General features: G+C 33.1%; 3 protein-coding genes across 3 annotated transcripts in view; 1 reads left to right on the forward strand and 2 right to left on the reverse strand.

Moving 5' to 3' along the window:
• Trp (transient receptor potential) overlaps positions 1 to 4,968 on the reverse strand; it is a 141,818-nt gene extending 136,850 nt beyond the window's left edge. Inside the window, exon 1 of the mRNA XM_071718982.1 lies at positions 4,606 to 4,968. Within this exon, the coding sequence (XP_071575083.1) occupies positions 4,606 to 4,760 (155 nt within the window). The 5' untranslated portion in view covers positions 4,761 to 4,968. The remainder of the gene's footprint in view (positions 1 to 4,605) is intronic.
• LOC139780370 (uncharacterized) lies at positions 1,573 to 3,748 on the forward strand. The gene is made up of 2 exons (XM_071718989.1): positions 1,573 to 2,276; positions 2,349 to 3,748. Exons 1-2 carry the CDS (start codon positions 2,108 to 2,110, stop codon positions 3,596 to 3,598), a joined length of 1,419 nt encoding a protein of 472 aa, XP_071575090.1. The 5' UTR covers positions 1,573 to 2,107; the 3' UTR covers positions 3,599 to 3,748.
• Positions 4,969 to 14,303: 9,335 nt separating the features above from the next.
• Positions 14,304 to 26,356, reverse strand: LOC139780362 (FMRFamide-related peptides). The gene is made up of 3 exons (XM_071718983.1): positions 26,141 to 26,356; positions 21,280 to 21,686; positions 14,304 to 16,540 (listed from the first exon to the last, which is right to left on the reverse strand). The coding sequence occupies exons 1-3, from the start codon at positions 26,141 to 26,143 to the stop codon at positions 16,330 to 16,332; spliced, it is 621 nt and encodes a 206-aa protein (XP_071575084.1). The 5' UTR covers positions 26,144 to 26,356; the 3' UTR covers positions 14,304 to 16,329.
• Between the last annotated feature and the right edge of the window lie 1,583 nt (positions 26,357 to 27,939).

Below are 27,939 nucleotides of genomic sequence, written 5' to 3' on the forward strand. Positions count from 1 at the left end.
CCTATCTACTAGACCCAACTGGGAGTAGTCTCGGCTACGAAGATCCGACCGGTGATCTAGACTGGTACCACGGGGACCGGTGGCCCAGGGAGCTCGCTCCTGCCGGTCGCGGGTAGGACCATCGTGATGGCAGTGGTTTACAGCCGCATGCTGGCTAGGATACTCGAGTTACGTACTTGGGTGTCCGACGGGTGAGCTGCGTCCCAACAGCTCGGGTACCAACCTGCACAGCTGGTAGAGCGTGGATAGTCGCTCGCTCCAACCAGTGGGTTGCTGCCGGATCCTGTAGTCCTGCAGCGTACTGGTAGTACCGGACTTCGGTTGGTACGCGCTGATTGGGCGTATCCCAATCTCACGCCCATGAGGGCCGTGTGGATTAGGCTCCACGAGCAGGTGCCGCACGTAAAACTCACGACAATTCTGTCCCTATCTACTATCTAGCGAAACCACTGCCAAGGGAACGGGCTTGGAAAAATTAGCGGGGAAAGAAGACCCTGTTGAGCTTGACTCTAGTCTGGCACATAACCTAACCTAACCTCTTTGAAAAAAATCGGCTTTTCTCTTTCGAGCCGAATATTTTCGAAACTATAAAAGATAGAAAAAAAATTTTGAAACAAAAGTTGAATGGTTTGAAGAGTACTTTAAAATAATAATAATAAATTTTTATTTTTTAATAATTTATAATTTAGGTTAGGTCTGTAGGCTCACCAGATCTCAATTAGGCAATTAAAACTTTCCGTTTCGTACTTCGTGAGTACCCCCCCCCCCCCATCGATTAATATATGACTGTTCACTCGTGGCCTAAACTGGGCATAGTCCTTTGTGTGTTAAATATAACATAAATCACATGTCCCAAACGGTCCACTCAAATTTTTGTGTTAATTTAACATAATGTAGATGTGTTAAATGGTAACACTGATACTATGTTAAAATATTTCAACAGAAAAGAAATGTAATTCTAATCGTAATTTGAGGTTAATTATGTGTACAATTAACATAACTTTTATGTTGAAGTTAAAATTGTAAGATAAAATTAATACTCTTTTTCTGTAAATTTTTATTCCCACTTTCGTTATAGAGTAAAATCAACACTCTTCTTCCGTAAATTTTAACACATTTAATAAATACGTTCAAATTGTGTTAACAGTGTATAGATGCATGGATTTTACATGGATATGATTATTCATTATAGTTGAATATTGAAAATACCACCTCTCGTAAATGTAGTCTTGTCAGTCCATAGTATCCTCGATGGGAAAAAATCATCTTCTTGTACTTGTTGCACGTACTATACACAGAATTGTGTTCGCTTTTCGTGATCAGTTAGCAAAAGTTTTTGTACTGGCGTGAAATGATACGAGTACCTATTATCAGCTCGCAATATTCTCCAAACCATACTTTAGGATAGCTGTAGCTATGACGCTCGCCACTTACGGTAGGATTATTATTAAACATCATCTAACGGCGTATCACACTTATGTACAATGTGTTACTTCTTCAACACAAAATTCTTACTTTTGCTATAACTTTCTAATAAAGCATTTTAGAATCTTGTTTGTGTTTATATAATATTTTTTTCTTATTTTTGCTCATAAAACATTCTATTAAAGTTTGTCCGAAAAAACTTGGAACACCCTGTATGTTAAGGTCAAGATCATAGAAACTGATTCCTCTATTCAGTATAATTATCCAAGTAAACAAAAATAATAGTATATAAAATTTGGTTCTAGGAAGAAATCTCCCCGGAAAAATCCTCCCCGGAAACAAGTTCCCGGGAAAATCTCCCCGGAAAGAATCTCCCCCGGAAAAAATCTCCTACGGAAAAAATCTCCCCCGGAAAAAAACTCCCCCGGAAAAAATCTCCCCCGGAAATAATCTCCCCCCGATAAAATATCCCCCGGAAAAAATCCAGCACTACTGTATTTCAAATTGAGACGGCATTTTGAAGGGCCGTTACACTAGACTGTGCGACTTTATTTGGTGCTTGTATATGTTATTATTCGGAACCGTCAACTGATTGTGCTGTGTTTACTCATCGTCAGCAATATCACCTCGATTAACAGTAATCAGTCTGTTGTAAGTACTGGTAGCGATATTATCGTGCACCATGCCGCTCAAATTTGTAAAAAGCAACAAGGGAAAGAATCAGCTGATTGCTGATGGTGAATTGTATTACAAGCATGGGGAGGGGTCTAATGGAAAAGTTATTTGGCGGTGTGTGCAGTATAAAACCGGGTGTCGTGGGATTTGTCACACGTCGTCGGTGTTACGCGATGGTACGTAAATTAATGTACTTAACAGCAGTATCGGAAATTTTTCATTACTCTTTTACTTTTTGCTTATTATAGGCATCATTTTGCATCAAACTGAGCACACAACTCACGCTCCTAACGCTGCAGCAGTTGAGACAAAGCGCGTTGTTGCAAAATTACGGAAGAAAGCGGTGACAAGCAAGGAAGCATCATCGTCATTAGTGGCGTCTGTGCTGGGTACGGTGTCGTCTCCTGTTGCTGCACAATTACCGAGTGCTGAGTCATTGAGTCGGACTGTCCGAGGAATCCGTCAAAGGAACAATCCTTTACCGCCTAATCCCAGGAAGAACACACTGTATGAAATACCAGAACACTTTCAACAGACATTGAAGAGCGTGAAATTCTTGTTATTCGACTCTGAGGATATTAACAACAGACTGCTTATATTTGCTACGGAGGATAATCTGCAGGTGTTGCGAGGATGTGACACATGGTATTGTGATGGTACTTTTAAAGTAGTGCCTGAAATATTCGACCAACTGTACACCGTACATGGGGAGGTGAATGGCAAGGTTGTGCCTCTTGTATATGCGTTATGCCCTAATCGACGCAAGAGAACATATCAAACTCTGTTGCGGGTTCTAAAAGATGCTATTCCCGGGGTGGCCCCAAAAAATGTAATGTCGGATTTTGAGATGGCATTTTTAAAAGCCGTTACACTAGAATTTCCCGAATGTGAACTCAAGGGGTGTTTATTCCATTTCGGTCAAGCACTTTGGCGTAGTATACAAGATCACGACCTTGCGCCATTGTACCGCGAGAGCAGCCGCGTGGCTCGTAATTTACGAATGTTATTCGCATTGGCATTCGTTCCTTTCTGCGATGTACATTACGCGTACGATGCTTTGCTACAGTCGAAATTTTTCACTGATAATGAGAAGGATTTGAGAGGTTTCCTCGATTATTTTGAGCACACTTGGGTTGGCGTGTTAGGTCGTCGTAAAGTACGACGCGGCGCAATGTTTGATGTTTCTTTGTGGAACCACTACTCCTCAGTGATGGTGGCTGTTGCTCGTACCAACAATGCAGTGGAAGGATGGCACCATGCACTAAATCGGAGAGCAAATGGTTCGCATCTCGTACTGTGGAAAATGATCGAGTTGCTTCAGGCAGAGCAGGGTCTCGTCGAGGCTCACATTGCGCGCGCGAATGCTCACGCTCCTGCGAATAATAGAAACAAGCGCTACAAAGACAACGATGCGCGATTGAAGAGTCTCGTTGCAGCATACAACCGACAGGATGTGTTACAATATTTGAAAAATGTCGCTGCCAATCTGTCGTTATAAAAATGTGTTATGATTTATGTGTTATTTATCTTTGTTGTTAGTTACGCCGATTGTATTACGTTAATTGCGCTTTGTTGAATGCGTTTAAATTCCTGAGGAATGTTGCTGTCAATCTTTCGTTGTTTTAAATTATCATGAGTTATGTATTTATTGTCTTTGTTTTTAGTCACGGCCCTGCGGGGGGCTCCACTATCATTAAACTATACACATAGTGTGCCTTGCAAAGTACGTGCGTGGGCTTTTCACACGTGGAAAGTTGTAAACCCATGTGGCACCTCGGTTTTTGCTGGGCACCGAAAATGTTTCCGGGGGAGATTTTTTCCGGGGGAGATTTTTGCCGGGGGAGATTTTTTCCGGGGGAGATATTTTCCGAGGGAGATTTTTTCCGGGGGAGATTTTTTGATGGGGAGATTTTTTCCGGAGAGATTTTTTCCGGGAACTGATTTCCGGGAGATTTTTTCCGGGGAACAAAACGTCGGTTACGTAAAATTTAAAATCTAAAATATTTTGTTTTCTTTCTTTCATAATTGTAATACAATTAGTAATAATAATAATTTATAGAGTTTCACGATCAGATAGGAGGAAGTAACAAATAGTAGACCTCACTTTGCGTGGACAGTTGGAAACTCTATCCATGTAATTAATTTATTTCTTACTAATATTAAGATATGTAAGTAATACATTATTTAACAAAAAAGACACACGTAAATCTTGCATTTTTTATTATTAATTTTTAATTTAAAAAATATATTTTCTCTAAACTTTTAAGACATCAAGGCGTTAGTAAGAACTTTGATCGTATGTTAAAATCAGAGCTGTCAATCTGTAATTTATCTAAATAATGTTTTACACACTTATATAATTATAATTTTTTATAATTATATGTAGGTATCTATATTTGATCTATGTCGCGGAGATAAGAGGAGCTTATCGCAAAATCTAGTTTATTTTACGTCTTGCCCAGGATATCCTTAAAGGGACATTAATGCGGAGAAATGCAGGATTACCTTTTGACAGTAGCACAATCACCTCGTTCCGCGCTAAGCAGGAAATGCTTCTCGACCGGGCCAAGAATATATTCAATGGGCGCCTGTAACGATTGCACCGAAGGCGGTCTTGCCTCGTTTGATAGTAGATCCTGCTGAGATTCGGACGGATCCATTTTTTTCTAACGTATCCTCGAAAAGATATTTACGAGCTGCTGAAACTGTTAAAATCATAAAATTCTTCTCACTTGTTAAAATACTTTTTTGTGCACTTAAAATTATAAACCCTTGTTTAATTTTCAAAATTCTGGAATTGGAATTATGCAGAATGTTCTGGAATTACCGAATGTCTTTTTTCAATTTCTCTCAACAACCAGATTTTTCGGTTCAACGCGAAATTGATTTATTTGCAACAAATATGTAGAGTTAGTTGTACTTTTTGAATAATAAGTAATGCAAAATAAGAAGTGAATTAATTATTCGGTAAAGAAATGACAAACTTATATTCTGCGATCTACTTAATTTAAGCGGCACTTATTTTAATCGCGTTTAATAGGGGAGACCAGGGCTCTGGTTGTCACACTTTTCAACTACTGATTAAAAAAAAAATGTTAGCAATATTTTATAACAGGGTAACTCCGGTATTTATGCCGCACGGGGTTTTTACACCGCAGATGTCAGAAAATAGAAGGAATGAAGGTACTTGCTCGCAATTATTCTGTTATGTGCCTTTATTCCATATTAGTATTGTGTTGTAATTTCAGTTCTTTACTGTTAATATTAACGAAACTGTCGTGAGTTGAATCGATTTCTCACTGTAGTAGAAAGCGCGATCTTGTGTTACGACCTACGTAAAATGATTACTGTAGGGAATGTAAAAGGTTTAATGGTTATTTTATGATACATAAGTGTAGAGGGATAGTAAATGATGGAATACAGCAAAATACAAGTGCACAGCTCTTATATTTTTTGTTTAACTTAATATCTTGTATATCCCTCCTGTTTGGGATATACGGCAAGTTAGCATGCGGGATTTATGCAATAGTACAGACACTTTGTAAAACTCGAAATCTCTTATGTGTTCTTTTTCCTTCTTTTTTTGGATCGTATAACAATAATCTTTAATGCATCTATCGCTCTTCTATTTTCTTTTTAAAATTTTTCTTTATAATTTGTTTATTATTCTTACATCTTAATAAACTTCTTACACACATTTTATAACTTATTATGACATTTTATTGCCTTATTCATAAACATTATTTGTAACTTTTTATAAGGCGTATATTTCACCCATGAATGTCATATAACCCACCCCTCTGAGATATATGGCAAAAATGCAAATGGGATATATGGCTAAAAGTTTTTTTTTATTAAATACAAAGAATGAATATTTTATATTTCTATTTTTTTTATAGTAGTAAACAGTATAAAGTTTTTATTGGTATAATTAATTTGCCTTAAACATAGTAAATAGTACTCGATAAATTAAGTTTCCTTTAGCTGCGGCGTATATACCTATCGTATACTACTTTATAATGTAGCTGGGGCATTCCATGCCAAATCACCGAGGATTTTCTTCGATCATTTTTGATTTGGCGGAAATTTTTTTATGTTTTTATACTAAATGAAAGTAGCTTCCATGATTTTTTTTAGATTTTTATCTCTATGCCCATACATAAGTTATGGATTTTTTCAAAAAAATGCAGTTTTAAATTTTAAATGCGCCTGTAACTTTAAGAAAAAAAAAGATATTGTAAGAAATAAAGTAATCTATTTTTTCGTTTTTCACTGTACTTTTCAAAGAAAATATCGAAAAAAATTTTAATGGACAATAATGACTGTTTTTTTAGGATTTAAGTAAAAAATATTTTTTTCTCAATGCGACCGTTTTGATTTTTTTTTAAATCTCACAAATCCTAGACTTAGTTTCGAAATTTTTAAATCATTGATGAAGACGGGATTTCAATAACTTCGATTTTTTAAGGGACTTTTTCTTCATTTTTTAAAAAATAATTTTGTTTTAAATAAGATAGACTCTACCGATGGCTATACAAAAATTTGATAAATTTATAGACACCAATCCTGAAATTTCGATTTATAGATAAAGAGGAAATCGAATATTTTCTATTTTTCAATTGCATTTTTACTTATTTTTATTATTGAATTACTTTTTTTCAATGGAATATTATAAATTGGTGAACTTAACGGATAGCATGTGACAATTAAATCATATAGTTAATATAGGTATATATTTTTTATTTATTTTATGTTTATTTTTAATTTTAATTTTTTTTATTTATTTTATTTTTAAATAAATCTAATTGCTATTTTTACAGATAATATACGTGTTTTTTTTCATTAACTATATGATTTTATTGTCACATGCTATCCGTTAAGTTTCTTAATTTATAATATTCCATTAAAAAAAGTAATTTAATAATAAAAATAAGTAAAAATGCATTTTTACTTTTTTTTTAAATAAATCAAAACGGTTGCATTAAGAAAAAAAATATTTTTTACTTAAAAAAAAGTCATATTGTTCATTTAAAATTTTTTCGATATTTTCTTCGAAAAGTACAGTAAAAAATGAAAAAAAGATTACCTTATTTTTTTAAATATCTTTTTTCTTCTTAAAGTTACAGGCATTTGAAATTTTAAACTGCATTTTTTTTTTAAATCCATAACTTAAGTATGGCCTCGGTGATTTGGCATGGAATGGTTCAGCTACATCCTTTAGGTGTAAGAAAAAAAAAGTATTAGACTTGTATATGTATATTTATACACAAAAAAGTTATTTAATTTTAAGCAAAATTGTGCAAATGTGACAACTTACCCCATATCCAGGGTTGGTTGTCACATGACTCTGGATTGATTGTCATCTATCTTTTCATGTAAAGGACACATACGACAAATAGTTCCCGTTTTAATATTTTATTAAAGTTAGTGACAGTTTTTGGTAAATTTAACTTAATAATATATTGCAGCATAAATTAAACAAAAAATTAATAATTTTTATAAACTTTGTAATACTTTCATAAACTTTAAGTAAATAAAAGAATAATAATTCTCATAAACTTTAAATCCCATCTCATTTGAGACAATTTACCCTGAACGGTCATTTTGAACAAAGAAGATTATATTTTTAAACTATGTTGCAATGACGGTTAACTAATTACAGGAAAAATTATCTAAAACTATAATATTTCTTATGACTAAAAAGAAATTACGACTAGTAATTCCAAAAACTAACGGAACAATAAAAATAGAGGTAAGAAAAATTTACTCACAATCTCCAATTTTTAAAAAGTGCTCGTAAATGTCACATGCGATGTTTTTGAAACGAGCTATTTCGTATATCCGACTAACACGATAGGAGCAACCTACACTATAGAGAAGAATATTCCACTCAATCTATTAAGTGAGATATAAGCTTTGTGACAACTTACCTGTGTAACTTCTAGCCCCGATCTCCCCTTGTGTTCGACTTCGAAGAATATGAGTTTGACATTTCTTTATCGAATCTTAATTCGCTAACTCTTAATTTCGCATTACTTATATTATTTAAAAAATAATTTTATAAACATATTTGTAAAGAAATTGTAATTAAAAAGATATCTTGTTATTTGGACTGCATTTTAACTCCAAAAGTATGGAAATTTTTTAATTGATGAGCTTTTTGTATTTTAATTTTTTAAGAATAAAATAGAACTTTATCTAAGATAATAGAATTAATATTATGGAAATTAATTAAATAAGTTTGTCAAATTCACATGTTTAATACGCAAAAATATAATCACCTTATTCAGTGTATAACACAATATTCCCTGTACTACTAGCGCTCACACAGTTATGTATATATAGTTCACCAAGAGTCATGCGTTCTGAGTTAAGAACTAAATGGTTAGTAAAAACAAAAACGCCGATTTTTCAAAAAATGGAAGAAATCTGTTCTGTGTATGTAATATTCAGCTCATACAAAATATAACAACAGAAAGCAAGTGAATACGAATACAATGTGATATCACTCATAAGGTTTCCTATGCTTATACATTACGAAGAATTTAGATCAATTAGGCCAGTGTTTCTCAAATGTCACAGTTAATAATTTTATTATAACATATAATTTTCAAATAAAGATGCGCTATATATCACTAACTGTTGTAAAAACTACAATAAAGATCCGCTGAAGTGCATAGCATTCATAAAAATTAATTACGTAAAAAATGTAAAATTAATAAACACTAATACTTTAAGTCGATGTTCAAAAAGAAAAAAGGGGAAAAATATTGCATTAATTTATATTAATAAATTATCAATCAATCAATTTCAATAAATATATCTATGTAAATTATTATATTATCTTTGATTAAATTAAGTTTTAATTAAAAGATTTTATTTTATATTATTCTGTAAAAATCTATAAAATTATATATATAAATTCAAAGCCCTCATCGATAGGCCTTAAATATATTGTACGGGAGCTAAAATAGAAAATATATATCTTTTTATAATTTATTTTCAAAAATTAAGCATTTAAAAATGATATTATTATATATTGATAAATTTGTCAGAAAAAAACTCTTTAATTTTTATTCTAATGAAATTAATAAAATGAAGGCGAGGAGATATTAAAAAATATATTTTAAAAAAATCGAGATGTGTACTTACAAAATACATAAAATGGCATAAAATTTTACTAATAAACATTTTTTTACATATCACACGCTTTAAATGGCAAGTTAGCTTCAATGAATTTACTTCAGTTCCTGCGAAAAAGCACATATGCGCAAACATGCATATACGCATATAAACACAGGTAGTATCGGATTGATGTACTTTCTTTTTTGTATTTTGTATAATGTCTCTATCCGGCAAATTAAAAATTGTTTTGTGTGTAAAAATAGAAATAATTTAAGGAGTCAATCTATTTTTCTAAACGTTATTATTTTGCGAGAGAATTTTCAAGACTCTGTTATTATTTTCAAAAGTCGTTTCTTTTATTCAATTCTACATACAGTTATTATTATGTTAAGTAAACGCACTTTTAAAAAATTACTCTATGAGAAACTTTCAAACTTTAACCAATTGGAAAAATTCATGAGAAAGGAGACGACGTCTCTCGCCGCCCCTCTTCGACTTGGACCATTTTATACGAGAAACGTATTAAACTTACGTGCTGTTTCATGTCGATACCAACATGCTTGCGCGAGAGACGCTAGACGTAGACTGTATAACGGTCACATCTACGCATGCAATTCGACGAAACCTTACGACATTGTGCCAGGCGGATTGATCTTCAGGGTGCGGATTAAGCACGAGGGCGAGGCGCCACGTACCGAAAGAAAAGAACAGCCGGACACACACGCCAGAGACTCGCCGCATTGTCTAGTATTGTATTGGCGTTATCACTACGGGCGAGAATCTCCTTCTCTCTCTAACTCCCCAAATAATGGAACGCGAGAGTTCCGTGACGGCGGTAAGACACTAAATCCAGAGCTCGTATACCGCCAACGCGCTACGGCTCATTCTTCTTCATATTTTCCGCCGTCCGCGTGATTATTTATCTCCCCCGACGACGTAGTGTCATTTCCACGTTTAGCGCACGATGCATCCGTAATAATTCTGGAGATAAATACGGAGAGAGATCATAAAACTGAAAGGCACACAGTAAAAAATCGTGTGTACATAGCGGTCCATATGTTAAAATTTTCTTGTGTCACCAAGATTTTATTATTATTTCAATGTAAAATTAACATACAACAGCTATGTTATTTTTTTCTTAACATTTTCATGTGTTACATTTATGTCAACGTGATAACTTAACACTTTATATATGTCATTTAGAAATTAAATATTATTTTGAGTTCTTTTAACACAATTACTTTAAAAATCAAGGGCGGCAGTGTGGTCTAGTGGTAGAGCGCCAGACTCGTAATCTGAGGAACCAGGTTCGAGTCCACTAGAGCCATGTAAACATGGAATGTTTTTCCGAAGCTGCGCCCCTCCGTGCAAGATAGGCTCTTGTGCGGAGCAAACTGGGCTCCGTCTTTCGGAAAGAGACGAAGCCGTTGGTCCAAAGGGTTAAAGTGAGAGGAGAAAGGGTAGTAGTGTAAAGGTTTGGGTAACGTTCCTTATAAAAACGACTTGCAAACCCTGCGGGGATAAGCAATAAAGATAGTTTTTTTTTTTTTACTTTAAAAATCAACACGTCTTAAAGTTATTTTAACACATAAACAAAAGTTAAACGTAAATTTTCAAATAATCGTAAACTTTGACATACAAAATAATTAAATTTACTAAAATTAAATGTTTCTATTGCACATAATTTAAGTAAAGTCTGTAAAATAATTAAAATTTAAAAAATAAAGTCAAAAGAACAAATATAAATGTAAAGTATAGTGTCAATTAATTAACATTTCTAATTTGTCAACAAGTAACACATGATGAATGAGTCATTTTAACTTAAAATTTAGAGTGGCCTTTCTGGGACATGTAAAAAATGTTAAAATTACGTTTTATTTTTTACTGTGCACATACGATATATCATAACGTGAATTTTTTTCTGATAAAAATATTTAATATATTACAACATATAAGAATATATGCATGCCCGCGAATTCAGATGTTTACAACTGCAATTATCTCTGAAATGATGGATAGACAAACCTTATAAACAGATAATTTTATTTTTCTCTAATAAAACTCTTAGGACGTAGAAAAAATTGCGAAATTTTTCTTTTTTTTTTTAGAAAAAGCATGGAATACAAAAGTATAAACGGCAGTAGTAATTATTAACAGTACATAACATAATACATAATAATATACATATAATAAAATGTGTAATAAAATATAATAATTATTAATCTTTATATTATTATAAATTACACAGGCCGACATTTTTAAAAACCTGAGACCAGACTGTACTTTCTCAAAGGTTTTCGGCCCGCTGAATCCGAATCCGCCAGCGGAATTGCTCCATTACATCAGGTTTTCGAGATATCCTAACCTGAAAGTGCAAAAAACACAGTTTTTCGCTATATTCGGGGTTATATTAAACCGCGAATTAATTTTTCTCCACAAAACTCGTTACGGCATCTAAAAGTACTACTCTTCGCCTTCAAAATGCTTTTTGAATTTTTCAGATATCTTATTTCTTCTCGGAGATATCGTCCGTTGAAATTTTTTAGTTTGGTGTTTTTGTTACAACCTCCCTAACTTTGAAAAAAGTCTAAGATTTTCGAATTTGCCTTTTTTTTGGTCAATTAGGCAGACCACAGTTATGTATTCTTATGTTTTTGGAGTAGCTGAATTTGAAATTGCAGTCTGCTTACCCCATCGAGTCATAGCTATGGGGGGGGGGGACTCGATGGGGTAAGCAGACTGCAATTTCAAATTCAGCTACTCCAAAAACATAAGAATACATAACTGTGGTCTGCCTAATTGACCAAAAAAAGGCGAATTTGAAAATCTTAGACTTTTTTCAAAGTTAGGGAGGTTGTAACGAAAACGCCAAACTAAAAAATTTCAACGGACGATATCTCCGAGAAGAAATAAGATATCTGAAAAATTCAAAAAGCATTTTAAAGGCGAAGAGTAGTACTTTCAAATGCCGTAACGAGTTTTGTGGAGAAAAATTAATTCGCGGTTTAATATAACCCCGAATATAGCGAAAAACTGTGTTTTTTGCACTTTCAGATTAGGATATCTCGAAAACCTGATGTGATGGAGCAATTCCGCTGGCGGATTCGGATTCAGCGGACCGAAAACCTTTGGGAAAGTATAGTCTGGTCTCAGGTTTTGGAGTTTCGCAAAATTTTGTCGGCCTGTGTTATTATAATTAATAAAAAAATATATAGAAATAAATAATTAAATATAAAATATAAAAGCAGAATAATAATGAGAAGATTATGTGAATGCATGCAGATCAGTAATTTAAAAAGATGCGAAGAGGTACAGAAAAAAGATGGGAGAGAGAGAGAGAGAGAGAGAGAGAGAGAGAGAGAGAGAGAGAGAGAGAGAGAGAGAGAGAGAGAGAGAGAGAGAGAGAGAGAGAGAGAGAGAGAGAGCCACTCTCCCTCTCTCTCCCTTGCTTGTACACGTGTGTATATATGTGTGTGTGTGTAAATATGTATTTTAAACTTGGCAAGTCATCTTGCAAGTTATGAATTTTGTATTCAATCTTGTTTGAAAAATGTAATTGAAAATTTTTTTAAAGTAAAAAACGCAATATTATTGACAAAAAATTATGCGCGAATCTCTTCCTTTCTTCTCTTGAATTATGCACATTAAAATAAATTAATTTTTCTTACACGTCGCTATCCGTTTTCGTCAGAGTAATTTTATAAAATGTATCATGGAGTCTCTTGATTGTACAAGATGATTCAGGACCTCTGCAAATTCTGAGAAACGATAGATCTCGCAGAGAGGACCAGTTTTTGTGAAGCAATCCGTGTTCTCTGACACGTCGGCGTCGTAGGAGCTACGCAACCGCGCAGACAGGTCTTAGGTAACATTACAATTATGAGATAAATTATTTATTTATTGTTTCAAATACACTTGCAGACAGTTTACAGAAGGCGTTCAAAGTGTCTACCCTGAAACCGATTGCATTCATGACACCGTCGTAACATTGGTTGTCGGATTCTATCGAACATTTGGGGTCAGAATGCAATCAGATTCAGCTCCTAAACGACGTGTCAGAGAACATGGATTGCTTCACAGAAAATTTTCTCTGTGAGATATAGGTATCTTCAGAGTTTGTCGCAGAGGTCCTGAACCACCCTGTATAACTGTAAATCTTTATAAAGCGTTTATTTTTAAATGTAAAACACATGAATAATAGATTTATTTATTAGTAAAAAGTAATTAAAATAAGAGCGCTTAAATTTTTATTTCTTTGGCATGTATGTATTACCAACCATACTATCGAGTAGGATAATATGCAAAGAGATTTATTTGTATACAATATATTTATATATAATACAAAAGAAAACCTTTATATGATTTTTCATTTTTAACATTATAATCCTATGTGGTTACAGTGAGTAAACAGAAATTTTAACGGTTAGTCTATTCCTTTTTTGTTTTGCCCAGGTACTGTTATCACATCATCATTAATATTTTATGCAATACCCTGAAGTTGAGAGTAATAACAATGAAGATAAATTGATAGATTATTTGCATAGAAAATATATTTAAGGTGTAAGAAGATAAAAGAAGATGAAAGAAACTCTTGAGGCATTATTCCGGTATTGGAACAGAGAAAAATGACAAAGATGAGAATCGTTAGGATGTAACAAGTAATTTGTGGCAATATTAACATAAAAACTGGTATAGTTCCATCATTAAAAGGAAATAATCGATAAAGTTTCAAATTCTCTAAAATAATATTAATAGCATTAACCGTACGTTAATTACTCGGAAATCGAGTAGTGTTTGTAACTTTGAGATAAAGCTATTTGTGAATAATCTTTCTAAGAGTTCAAAAAGAATTAAGGAAATTCTACAGAGGTTAAATAACCAATAAGAGAGAATATTTTTAGATGATATTTCAGCGATTGGGGACGGATCTATGATAAATATACAAGTCTGATTGTGAGATCACCAAAGAGAAAGAAGAAGAAGAAAAGAGGAAAAAAGAAAAGACCTTTTTAATTCAAAAGAAAGCAGCAATCAACAAACGATATGGGATAGGTGTATCGTACAGAGATAAGCTCATATCCAGCCACTTTGTTTCCTTTTAATTATATGAGTTACGTATTAAATTTACATACAACATAAGAACGACGTAGACTACTAAGGACAATATGACGTATGCACTTTGACGACAGATTTTTATACTTATCGTAAACTTGGACTGGACCCCCCCCCCCCCAACGATCGGTCATATTGTTTAGCAACATACGAGGCTTACAATAAATTTGGTTGAACGTACGGAATAAACGTAAAAAAACAATCGCGCATAAATTGACATAAAAACATAGCGATATAAATGGTTTGTTAATAATATTCATGACAAGTTACCATAATGTTTGACAAAATTGACTAGTTAGAAACCAATTTTAAAATAAAAACTTTTAGATACAACTATTTTGAGACGATATTAAAAATAAAACTGCATAATATAATAACAAACTAAAAAAAAAAGAAATACTAGATTATATTACTTCAATTTTTGCAAAATTCTCTCAGTAATAAAAATTTCCTCTCTCACTTTCTCGGTTCTTCGAGTAACATAAAAAACGATTTTTAATAATTCTCAGCGATAAGTTTCTTCTTGGAAGAATGAAATCTCCAAGTTGTAAGAAAGATGGCAAAAGATTGTAGAATAAAAAAAATGTCGTGTATATATATATATATATATATATCCAGATATATCTTTATTCAAATATATATATATATATATTTGAATAAAGATATATCTGGATATAAAAGTATTGGCTAATATTAACGCATTGTTCAGTAACATTTTGTCATTAAAAAAATCTAAAAATAGGCAATTAATTCTTTTCAGCGTACGTTCGCTTAGACATTCCAATAGCAACATTTTTACATCATACACGTTTGTGTAATAAATACGACGATTCTTAACATTCAGAGTGCTATTAGTACATCCAACCGAATTCACCGTTAGCGGCAACATGCTGCGAACGCGATAAGAAGAATGCGCACAATTACAATATAAATCTGCGATTAAATCGATTGTGTTTTGGAACGATGAATCGTCAGGTTTGAATGTACATTGAATAAGTAATGAAGCAGGTGGATGTACAGCGTGGTATCCGATACGAGATTCACGGCTCAGCATTTGCTATCAGCTTGGGGGTGCGCCGATAAACATTTAGCGCTTAGTAAAATTAAGAGAAATAAATATAGGTTTTTTTTTTCGAAAAGCCTGTGTATATTTAGCGCTTATTTTCCTAGGAGACAGGATAAGGAAGATATAGGACAAAATACACAAGAGATCCGTTTAATCCTTTAGCTACAAATGTAGGTGTGTATATATCCAGCATAAAGGCATTGCATTTTATTGCAAATACATTTGCAATAAAAACAAGAGAGATTATAAATGAACAACTGATCACATCTCGGTTTTAAGGAACACTTTTATAAAACTAATAACAGAAATAATAAGCTAAAATAATGTATTAAATTTCTGTTGTGTAATTTGATAATTTCAAAGAAGCTTTTTCACAGATGACTAAAAGATTAAAGAAAACCAATTGTTTTATTCTGTTATGTAACATGTAACATATAATATATCAGATCAACAATTAAATCAATATTAAATAAAAAATTATCGGTTCAATCAATTTAATTTTTATCTCTCACAAAAGACATAATGCTAAGTTTACACATAAGAAAATTAGTTACAGATTAGTATTTTTGAACGGACAAGCTATAACTCGTTTAGCTTGGCAAAGAAACTAGGAGCAGAGTTTCTAACTTTCTCCAAATAAATCTTATTGTTTTTGTATAATATTGCAACAGGCGAATAATCATTTTCAATTGTTTAACAAGTTGACGCGTTTGAGATCCACTTATAAGTACAAATCCGTGCTGATAGTGAACGCGATCCGGCCGTCATCTCAAAGCCAAATTCAGTTCGGTCATAGCGATCAAATCGGTTCGACAAACTGGAGCGCTACGAATCCTCGTTGACATCCGGCATCGAATCCGCAGGACGAATCCACATGGGGACGATCTCGGATCTCGGACGAGTTTGGATAACAGCAACAGGCCGGTTCACTCGTGACGGCTCGGGCTGTCCTGGCTCTCCGAGGTTCCATCCAAACTGATCTCGCCGGTTATCTTGTTCAGGCCGTTGCAAAGACGGAGCAGTCGCGACACATCCGGATGTAATTCCGTGTCGTTGACCACGCCATTCGAAACAAGCGCCGAGCACACCGCAGATAGATCGAGATCGGCCGGCACAACTTGTATGTTACGACCAAATCTATTTTAAGCAAAATTTATTTATTTGTTATTCCGATCTTTCAATAACACACTTTTGTTTATATTTTCGTAACTATTGGTAAATTTATTTTCTTCTTATTGAAATAAAATATTATACAGAATCATAAAATGAGAAATTAAGTAAACTTTTTTATTGTGTTATATAGGTACATCAAATTAGGTACTTTTGCATGCCACCACTCGCGTTTGAATTAATATAAAATAATAAGTGTACTAAAGACTCCTTTCTCAAATAACATGTCTTAAATCGGGACATGAGACGTCTTCAAAACGTCATATTGTAAAACGTTTTATGTCCCAATTTTGGACATTGTGTTATCTGGGATTTTTTATTATTCTGCATTATAGTAAATACACATATATAATCCAGTTTACGCGTGTTCTATGTTTTCTGCGAAAATGTACCTTGATGGGATCAAATACAATATGTACTTAAAAATCTGAGTCAAATCCAATATTTAAGCTTTATTTTCTAGAATTCGAGTAATATTAATAAAAAATGATATTTATCATACATACTTGCGCACTAATCGGTCCTAACTAGTTAGTTTCGAATTTTAAAACAAGTATTTGCAGGATTCGAAATGTACTTATAGTACAATTATATATATTCGAAATGTACTAACAATAAGTAATTTCTATTATAAAGAACCAAATCTTTTAAAAGGAAAGTTTTTACTCGAACTCTAAGAATGAAGTTAGCAAAGAATGTAATGTGTAAAGATTTTAAGTAACTTTTATTCTATATTGCTTCCTCATAGAGGAAGCTTTGTTTTTATAAACTTCGTATATGGACCTTTGATCGTATATAAAGCTAGGTCTAATCAACCAAATTTTAAAGAATTATATATGAAATAGGGGTAGAAAAGACCAAAGAAAAAACTGTTTGTTTAGTTTTTGATGCCAATGTGTTCAGAATGTTCTAATCTAAAACGTCAGAAAATCGTAATTTAAAAAAATATCCGTATGTGTGCCAAATTTACCGAAATTTCTATAACTCAAGAACTGATTAACCAAATCTTAAAGAATTATATATGAAATAGGGGTAGAAAAAACTGAAGAATATAATAGAATAGAAGGTATAAAAGGTATAAATTCTATAATAGAATAGAATAGAAGGGTTACCGATTTCTATCTAAAAAAATCTACATGATTACTCTAATTTCCGCAAATTTTGAGATATTGAACTTAATTTTTTTTTTTTATAGATAGAGTATCATTAAAGGTAGGTTGGTGTTGAATTTGACAATGATCGGTGAAGCAGTTACCGATTTTTGCCTAAAAAGTGTACAAGTTATACATGTAATCTTATATGTAAAGTATCATTAAAGGGAGGTTGTTTTGAATTTGGCGAAGATTGGTGAAAGGATTTCTGTCTAAAAAATATACAGGGTAGACCGAGGCGAATCGGATTACTAATTAGCATGACAAAACAGCTCGTTTGAAACAAAACACTAACGAAAACTGTCTTAAAACTTATATTGATCCGATTCGCCTCGGTCTACCCTAAGTTATTTGAAGGATAGAGTATCATTAAAGGAAGATTGTTATTGAATTTGGCGAGGATCGGTGAAGGGATTACCGATTTCTGCTTAAAAAGTGTATAAGATATACATGTAATTTTATACAGAGTATCATTAAAGGAAGGTTGTTTTGAATTTTGCGAGGATCGGTGAAAGGGTTTCCGATTTCTGCTTAAAAAATGTGTAAGTTATTTGATGGATAGAATATCATTTAAGGAAAGTATTGAATTTGGTGAGGATCGGTGAAGAAGTTACCGATTTTTGCTTAAAAAGTTACATGTATAAGTTATACATATAATTTTATATAGAGTATCATTAAAAGAAGATTGGTATTGAATTTGGCGATAATCGGTAAAAAGGTTCTATCTTTATAAAATTTTGAATTTTTTGAGAAATGTTCGTGGTTGCTCTAACTTCCGCCAATTTTGAGATATCAGACTATTTATAATTCTATTATATTCTTTAGTCTTTTCTACTTCTATTTTATATATAATCCTTTAAGTTCTTTGGTTGATTAGATCCAGCTTTATACGCGATCAAAGGTCCATATGCGAAGTCCATATATGGACCATGTAGCCTGAATTCCCAAAGTCAACATCGATTTGACATTACGTCAATTGTAAAACTCTATTTGTGCTACTAAGCTGACCCTTTTTAATTCATAAAAAGTTTAAATTTAAAATTTAAAAAAGTATGCAAATTAGAAATTTGCACATTGTTTCCTCATCATTACAGATCGCTACCATTGCTCCTATTTTATTTTGCTCATAAAGCTTCCTCTATGAGGAAGCCAAACTAATAAATACTAATAATTATGCATCAAATAAAATACAAGCTTCCTCATAGAAAAGCTTTGTGAGCAAAATGAAATAGGAGCAATGGTAGCGATCTGTAATGATGAGGAAACAAGTGCAAGTTTTTTTTTAATCATATTTTTATTATATTTAATTTTAACGATTAATTATCTAATATTTGTAATAATCAAAAAATAATATACTAAAATAATTGTCGTTTTATACAAGTGTTTTGATTTAAACGAAAAATTTCTGGTAAAGTACTCATAAAAGATTCGAACACATTTGATTTCGATTCGAGTTTATTTGGAAGTAATACTCTTGTCTCGAGATTATACTCATAGAAAATTCGAACCCATTTTGTCCAAATTCGAGTCTACTTAAAAGTACTGCTATTATTTTTCAAAGTGATTATGAAGAATTCGAAACTACGCCAACAAATTCGAATCTACTCGTAAGGTAGTTAATCCCATCGTTTATGGCAGTTGATCAACAGATATTTATTAATCCATGAAATGGAAGAAGAATCTTCGTTACATCTCGCCAGCGTACATCATCGAATACACGTAGTGGTATGCAAAATGTAATTTTTCATGTACAGTGTAAAACAAAGATGCATATGGTTTTGCATTTCTGATATCATAATTCAACATAACTGCAGCGGGACAATAAAAAATTTAAAGTAGAAAAAAGACGCCGCTCTAATTCCTTCTTATTTCGCAATTTGATTCTTTCAAAGACAAAACTTTATACCAGGAAAATGTTTTGTTTACATTTGTTATTTCCTCCTGTAATCATTGATTATATAACGTCAAAGATAAGTAATTATCCGAAGTCCTTCCTTATGTCATATGTCACATTACATAAATTTTTACATGTCGCCACTCGCGTTCGACAATTTTTTCGAAAACTCTTTTTTATAATATTAGATATATAATATATAATTCCGTTTGTATATTCCGTCATTTATTTTCAGCAAAAATGGATCATAGTCAATCAAAATTTACCGGTACTTATTAATCCATTAATTTGTTAATCGAAAAGAAAATCTTTGATATATTTTATAGATCTTGAACGTGCGTGATGAACAAAATAATTTATTTCGATCTACAATGTAAGAAAAAAGACATATGCTCTTTTTGACATTAATATATTTCCGGTGAGAAAATAAAAACTTTAAAACAGAGATAGACCAATGATAATTCTTTAGAATTCTAAACTTTATTTTTATCGAAAACAAAACTTTACAATGTAGGAAAAACGTTTCTTTTTATTTCTTTTTATTTATTTTTTCACGTAGAATCCATCGATCAACAACAAATCTCCTTTTGTATTCTCATTCTCAATATCATTGAAGTCACAGGAACGTATTACTCTTTAAAGTATCACGGGGTAATTTAGATAAAAGCGAGATAATGCATTAAATATAACTGGGAAAAATGATCGCGTTACACGCGTTACTGAACTTTCCGGTATCGTGACGTAAGAAGAAAGCAACAATGGTCGAATACGAGTCTCTAGTGAATCCGTTATGCCTTTGCGTCACCATCCATTTCTCTCCTTTAGAGTCTTTTCTGAGAAACGCGGTACAAGTATTACGCGTTGCCGGTGTACTTCCCGTCATACTTCTTGCGCGCGTGTCATTTCGGTAATGTTACGATAAATAATAATAACAACGTCGCGTTTGCCTGATACCTCACTCGTTCATATGTTACGCACTACACTTGCGTTTCCGTTGTTTATTATACATAGCGCGAAAATTGCGCGGGCGAAGATTGTTAATATTTTTTGTAATTTCCCAAAAAAGTACGCCACGTCACAACTTGGTACGATGCTTTAATATTATTCTCTCGTTTGCTAAGCATCGTTTAAAGATACGAGAATGCACCTGGTAAAAAATTTTATATATTATGTTTTCCTTCTCTTGTATTATTTCTATTTATATATACAAAGAAAATAATAAAAAGAAAATATAATAGTATGATTAAAATAATAATTTTGCATTGTTTTTCTTAAAAAGTAAAGTTCGAGGAAATGAGAAAAAAATTGCCCATATATAATCATATATAAATATAGTAATCATATGCAAAATTATTATACATTATTATATATAGAATGTTGTATAATTTAATCATGAGTGTACTTTTTGTAAGAAAAGCAATGCAAAAGTTTTTTTCTAATTATTTTTTCTATATATACGAACAGAAATTATATAAGAGAAAGAAAACATATATGGATAATATGGACATATTTTAAATATAATTATAAATATTTTATATATTATTTTATATGAAACATTTTTTGCCGGACATTTACAACGCGCATTTACAATTGATATTCGACAAATGCTCGCCAAGTTACATCTTGATATTAGCTAACAGAAAATGCGATAGGATGATTACCTGATAAAACTGAGATCGTTTCGCCCGCGTTTGAGTTGTTCGCTGTTAATAGCTTTGATGTTAGACCGGCCGAACCTGATGACGATGTCCGGTGACTTCCATCGGGGATGCCTGCTGACCTTCGAATCGGTTTCTCCCTCGAAGACAGAATTATCGACACTGTTGAAGGCAGACTGACTGCGTCCAAACCTGATGAAGGAGGAACCCATAGTGCTGCGTCTCTCTTTAGACTCGGTATCCTCTTTACGCTCGTTGATGCCGTGTCTCTTTATCACGTATTCGAATTCATTTGGTGACTCCTTGAAAATCCTCAAGGTACCGTCGTCCTTCAACGGCGTTAGCACCGAGGATGATACGAGCATCCAATTACAGAGGAATGCCATTGCATTGAAAGCCCAGAATGCAATCTGCAATCAAATGTTGTATCGATAAAATTGCGTTTATATCGCGTGCATAATCGTTCTTAATTTACATATTTTATAGAACTCGCCCATTACTTTTTTATATACAAGGTGATTTAGAAATACTTGTACAAACTTTGAGAGTAAGTTCTCCACAGATAAACAAGAAAAAAATGTCATATACACATATGTCCGCGGAAATGCTTAGTTTACGAGTTATAATCGAAAAATTACATTTTAGGCCTGCACGTTCGCCTGACCTACATCTATTCGATTTTTATCTGTGGAGACACTTAAAAGCCCTAGTTTATGCAACTAAAGTTATAAATAAAGAGACGCTTCACCAATGCATCGTAGATGCCTGCAAAATCATCTGTAACTTACATGGGATCTTTAACAAGGTGCGACAGTCTAATATGATCCGACGTGTCTATGCGTGCATTGAAGTAGGTGGATGATATTTTGAGCATTTGTTATGAACTATAAGTAGACAAACAATTGAACTGAAGATGTATTACTATTACATGGGTCATATGTCATTGTAGATGTATTCTGTCAGTTTTTGTCGAAAGTAATCTTTACTTATTACTTATTATAAACCAGGCATTTCTTTATTGTAATCCAGAGATATGTGTATATGACATTTTTTTCTTGTTTATGTGTGGAAAACTCACCCCCAAAGTTTATACAAGTATTTCTGAATTATCCTGTATTATATATTGATATTCCATAATCATATATTTAATAAAATTTGCAATTTTTACTTTTACTAACAGATTATTTAATTTGGTTATCTTTTGGTTCTTTGAGGCTTAGTTTGTAAAAAACATTTTTTTTAATTTTTTGAAAATTGTAGATAGGTTTCGCTATTTTTCGTAAAAAAAGAACATAGATTAAGGTGGTTCAAGCATTTAGGTCAAATGTAGATAGCCCGGAAAATATGATATTAAATGAAAGGTTAACGTTCCTAGAGTGTGTCTGAAAAATTTCAAATTTTTTTACCGCTTGGTTCCGGAGATATATGTCCGTAAACTTTGCCAATTTTACATGGTGATAGTAGGGAAAGGAGGGTCAGATCGCACATTTATGGAATACGTTCATACTTCTCGAGTAGATGAACGAATAAAAAACTCTTTAATCGATGCAATAAACATTTCTAAAGATACTGACGCGACACCAAATTGATTGACCGTACCGTATATAAATAAAGCGGAACTTTCGACAAACTTTCGGCAACTTTCGACGTTTCGACACGACACGAGAGTCATGGCAGCCGTCTTGAGTGGCTGCTTGGCAACGTCGCACGCGTCAGCTGACGCACAAGACGCGTGTCCTACCATTCTTCTACCGTTGAATGGAGGTTATAAGGATAACATATCTTTTTCGGCAGTTGTATGAATATATTCACTATCGCGGAATTGTAGAAATTGTGACGTATATTTTTTCTATTTTAGTATATTTTATTCTTTACCGGCGTGATCATATTTATGGTTATATCACCAACTCTAGTCAAATTTGTGACTTTGCTCTGATATTTTCAGTTTATAGCAACGATTAAATGAGAAAAAACCTTAAGGAATAATTAATTTTAATGTATGCTGATTTTTACATACTAAATCATTCATATTTGTCACTAGTAACAATAGTTGTTTTTGTGACTTCAAATTACTGCATGAACCACCTTAAAATAAAATTTTAATAACAAATATATATTCTTTGATTAATTTGATAAATATGTAGCTTTTTACGCGCGCGCACACATACACACATTTATTTAAACGGAAGTATAGACAATACCGATAATAAAATAAGTAACTTTAGGCAAATGCAAGTAATATTTATAATCGAGTGTAAGTTATGTTAGAAAAATCGATTGTATTTTATATGAACGTCATAGACTTATAACGATATGTTAATTAAATTAGCAAAATTTTGACGTAACAAATTAACTTTTATTTTTGAGAAAATTTAAGAAAACTTCTAGAAACAGTCTACACTGAAACTGTGCTACACAGTGCATCACAATATCACAATATTCTACTATACAAAAAAAATAATTAAATAAGATAGTAAAAATAAAATATATTACATCATGTATAAAACATAAGTAGAAACTACATTAATATCCATAATCCCAAGTATAAAGCAGATTATAAATTTACAGAGTTGCTAGGTAACTTAATAACTAGTAATGTGTAATTGATTTGTCGAGATCGACTAGAATTACGAAGTGCAACAGGAGCGACGTGTCGTCCAACGCGCGCGTGCGTCACACAATAAATTATATCGATGCCTTATTATCTATATTAATATCCTGTTTAACAATACCACGGCGTACTGAGCAAGATTAATGCGGTGCCTTATATTACTTTAATTAACCCTGTACGCGACTGCCCTTCATAATCACGTCATCACCCACAAACTTGTTACGTGTATTGTTAAAAACCTGCAGATTTACCACGTCTTAAGAGCAACGAGTATTAATGTAAACGTAGATGGGCGGATTCTCTTCTTAATTAACTGACTTTTATTGTTACTTCACGCAGATTGCATTGTATCAATATTAATACTCAGGTTCTTGTATACTGATCACATCGCGTTACGTTATATTGGACTATTAATCGCAGATTCTTTAATTACCTTGAGGTTGATATTTCTACTAATAAAAATATTTCCATTATTGTGTTTTCTTGTCTTTATGTCTCTGTCTTTATGTCTTAAAAGATTTTACTAAAAACTTTACTGAAAATAATATTAAATGCACGTAAAAGAGTTTTAAGTTTTGAGATTTTTTTCCTATAAATATTATATTAAAATTATGCATATCTACATTAATTTAAAATAAATTTTAATAATTTTATGATTTTCAACTTTGGTTATTGTTAGATGTTAAAGATTGTGAAAAATCGTAATAAGCGATAATCTTCAGTCATTTTAATCTAGAAAGAATCGAATTGGTTAAGGAATCTGCCGTTATATGTTTTATTAAAATATTAATGTATCCCGAAAATTTGCATTTTTGTTGCCCAAAACATTATTATATTATTATTATTCTTTGAAATACAAAACAAATACATTTTGAAAGAAAATTGAATTAAGTTAATATCATGAAAAAATTTTCGTGTATCAATCCTTATTACGCCACTTACTCAATTTCATCCCTCGAGAATGGGCTCTGATGGAGATGTCCTTCTACCTTGCCGTTTTTAAAACGAAATGGAATATAACAGTCGACATTGTTATCAAATTTTTTTTGTAAATTAGTAAATTAATACTGCTAAATCCTGCTAAAGTTAGTGTCATGAAAATGTTCAGAAAAAAACAAGAAGGCACCGCGGTAAATCCGACCAAGAGGATTAAGTCGGTAAATTTATGGAAACTGAAAAGGAACATACAAGATTCGCTACGTCACTTCAACGGCGAGAAAATATGAGTTCACGCGATAGCCACACGTTTGAATGAAAATGGAAATTAGCTGAAATAATAGGAAAGTATATCTCGCTATAAGAGTAATATTACGCAAAGGCAAGAAATCACGTAGAGAGACAACAAAGGATTTACCATGAAGACTGATGATAAACTCGGTGACACGGGAAATCCACCACCTTTGTAGAATCTTTCTGCGCGTTGACAACCGTTTTCATTTTCAGTGAAATTTTCGAAAATGCGAAAGTACTCATATTACGTCGCTATAATACTTGTTTTATCAAATAAAGTCGAAATACAAAATAACTTTAGATTATTTTAGAAACAATTATTCCGAAATAGAAATTTAGAAATTATTTTAGAAACAATTATTCCGAATGATCAATTTCAATCATTTCAATTGCGCTAATTTTTTCTAGAAGAAAGTTTTTCAATTTTTTTTATAGAATTATTGAATTGCTAACGTCATTTAAAACGAAATTTAAAAAAAGAACTTGAACCTTTCAGCCGATTTAATAGTTCGGGAAAAGATATTTTCTGACACATACATATATTTATACAAAAATCGTTTATTGTTTAGTAACGGAAATAAAATAAAATTTCGAAATCTCTCTCTTTCTTCTTATGTTCCTAACATACGATATTTAAATATTTTCTACGTTTAAATTAAATTATACAAAATATCATTTATCAACATTCGTAAATTATTAATTAACAAAATAATTATAATCCACGTAAAATAAAATAACATTAAGTTAAATATTCACAACTTAATACATGATATGCGGTTAGTAAGACAATATCTTTCTTTTCATTTCGATCGATATCGCCGAGTAGGAAGATGAGCGAAGATTGTTCGATCGCTCGCTAACGCTTCTTGTTCATCATCAATCAGCACTCGATTGAAGCGACAGATCGGACAGATCGTTGCTAATCTGCACAATATCATCATGAGAGTTTAATTTACGTAACAATCACCGCACATCTCGGAAAACACACTCACTCCACAATAACGACAACGACAAAGCACTCACCATTTTGTCGACTGCTTTTCGACTTCTTGATGCGCAGGGCGACCGGGAGACGAAATCGCGGAGATAAGTAGTGTCCAAGTAGAAAGAACGTAATGCGGCGAATAGCAGGCGGCGTGGTTTGCGGCGTGGTTTGGTGGTGGTTGGTGGTGGAATGGGTGTCCGGAGTTGGCGATGACACCCTTTATATAGAGGCACCCTCGGTGCGCATATTTCCCTCCTCCCCTCCCCTCCTCATTCTTGTCTTCTCTCACCGTGCCGCGAGGAGATGGTCTCACCTGAGTTATGATTGGCCGGAGCGCACAACACGATACCTCTACATTATTTTGATTCAATTACACCATCACCACCGGCTACCGACCTACGTAATCTCCTTTATTATTTATGACTCTCAGCAAATAATAATCATAGGGGCGGATGCGAGAAGAAGATTTTCCTTCGCTGCCGTCATCGGCAACAATGTCGACGCTGATCTCCCCGACTCTCCTTCTTTTTCCGTCTATCTATCTCGGCTGTCTATCCATCGCGCAGAAACAACAACGGCGCCGAGATAACCAACCCTTTGCTCGCGATATCAGCCCTCTACGCCATGTATTTCGCTGTTTGATCGACCTGTTTTGCGAAAATCGAATAAAACGCAACAGGTACGGTCTGTCAATGAAGAGCGTGATCAACGCGTATATTACGATAAATATTTATTATACCAATCTCAAAATGCATACATGTATAGTGCTAGTTCATATTAAAAATTTGTCCAGTCGTCACCGCTGTTGATAATTGCCTAGCATCTCCGAAGCATACTTTGTATTCCACAAAGCTTGAGCTTTAGGTTTGCCTAAACATTTTCGAATGGATTCGCATCGAGCGACTATGACAGCCAATCCAATAGATTGATGTCGTTTTCTTCTTTTCACTGCGCAAAGCCTACTCCGATGTTTCGGATCGTTAACTTTGAAGATCCAGATTTTAATTTTTTCACTCAAACATATTTTTCGCAGATGATAATAAAGCCTTTTAGTAAATTGTGAGCATTTTTTCGGCATTTAAATTGTCTGTAAATAAATATAATGTGCCAAGACCATGCTTTGAGAAGCAGTCCCAAACGTGTACCTTTAGTGTTTAATAGTTCGATGGAGAAGGCTTAGTGAGAATAGACCAGGCTCGGATAGCGAGATGTATCCAAAAGAAAGTTCCAATCACGATCGATATTTTCTTTTGTCCAAGCGAGTCTCTTTTCTACATGTTTTTCAGACAGTAGAGGTATTCCGCCATTTAAGATTATGAGCACGCAAACGGCTTCGAATAATTTCGTACGATATATCTGTACTCTTTTTCTTTAATTTGGCTTGTCCTTTACGCAATGTTAAAGGATTCTTAGTAAGAATCGCCATAATGTTTATCCTCTCTTTTTGTTGTTTTTTACATTGTTCCGATAAATCATCGATCCTTTTTGTCTTCACTCACTTATTTACATACAAACGCCTTCGACTTCTTTATATACTTGGCACTGGCTGTTAGCGACATTTTTAATCCTTTCGGATGTGCACAAGGAAACACGGCTTCGAAACGCTTTGCGTACGCGGCATTCACGACGAAATATGACGTTCTCGCGCTAAAGTTTGGCAAAAACTAACTTTTTGTATAATGCGTCGTAGAGAAGGGCCCCCCTCGCCCACTACCTAGTATTTCGAGAATTTTTGTGTGATGTTTGTGAATAAAAGTTATGTCGATCACGCTCTTGTTTGGCGCACTGTAAAGCGCTCTTTTTCCAATGATCCAACTATTTTTGCATGATTTCTTCT

Source organism: Temnothorax nylanderi, unplaced genomic scaffold (assembly GCF_030848795.1).
Source record: "Temnothorax nylanderi isolate EJ_2023f unplaced genomic scaffold, tnyl_v1.0 TNYL_tig0273_pilon, whole genome shotgun sequence".
Lineage (NCBI taxonomy): Eukaryota > Metazoa > Arthropoda > Insecta > Hymenoptera > Formicidae > Temnothorax > Temnothorax nylanderi.

Bases quoted from the DNA above. Each gene is read 5' to 3' on its own strand.
- LOC139780370 (XM_071718989.1), top strand. From the start codon at position 2,108: ATGCCGCTCAAATTTGTAAAAAGCAACAAGGGAAAGAATCAGCTGATT. The intron at 2,277-2,348 runs GTACGTAAATTA...TGCTTATTATAG, and splicing joins GTCGTCGGTGTTACGCGATG to GCATCATTTTGCATCAAACT.
- LOC139780362 (XM_071718983.1), bottom strand. The intron at 16,541-21,279 runs GTAATCATCCTA...TGCTTAAAATAG, and splicing joins AACGATCTCAGTTTTATCAG to ATTTGGTCGTAACATACAAG.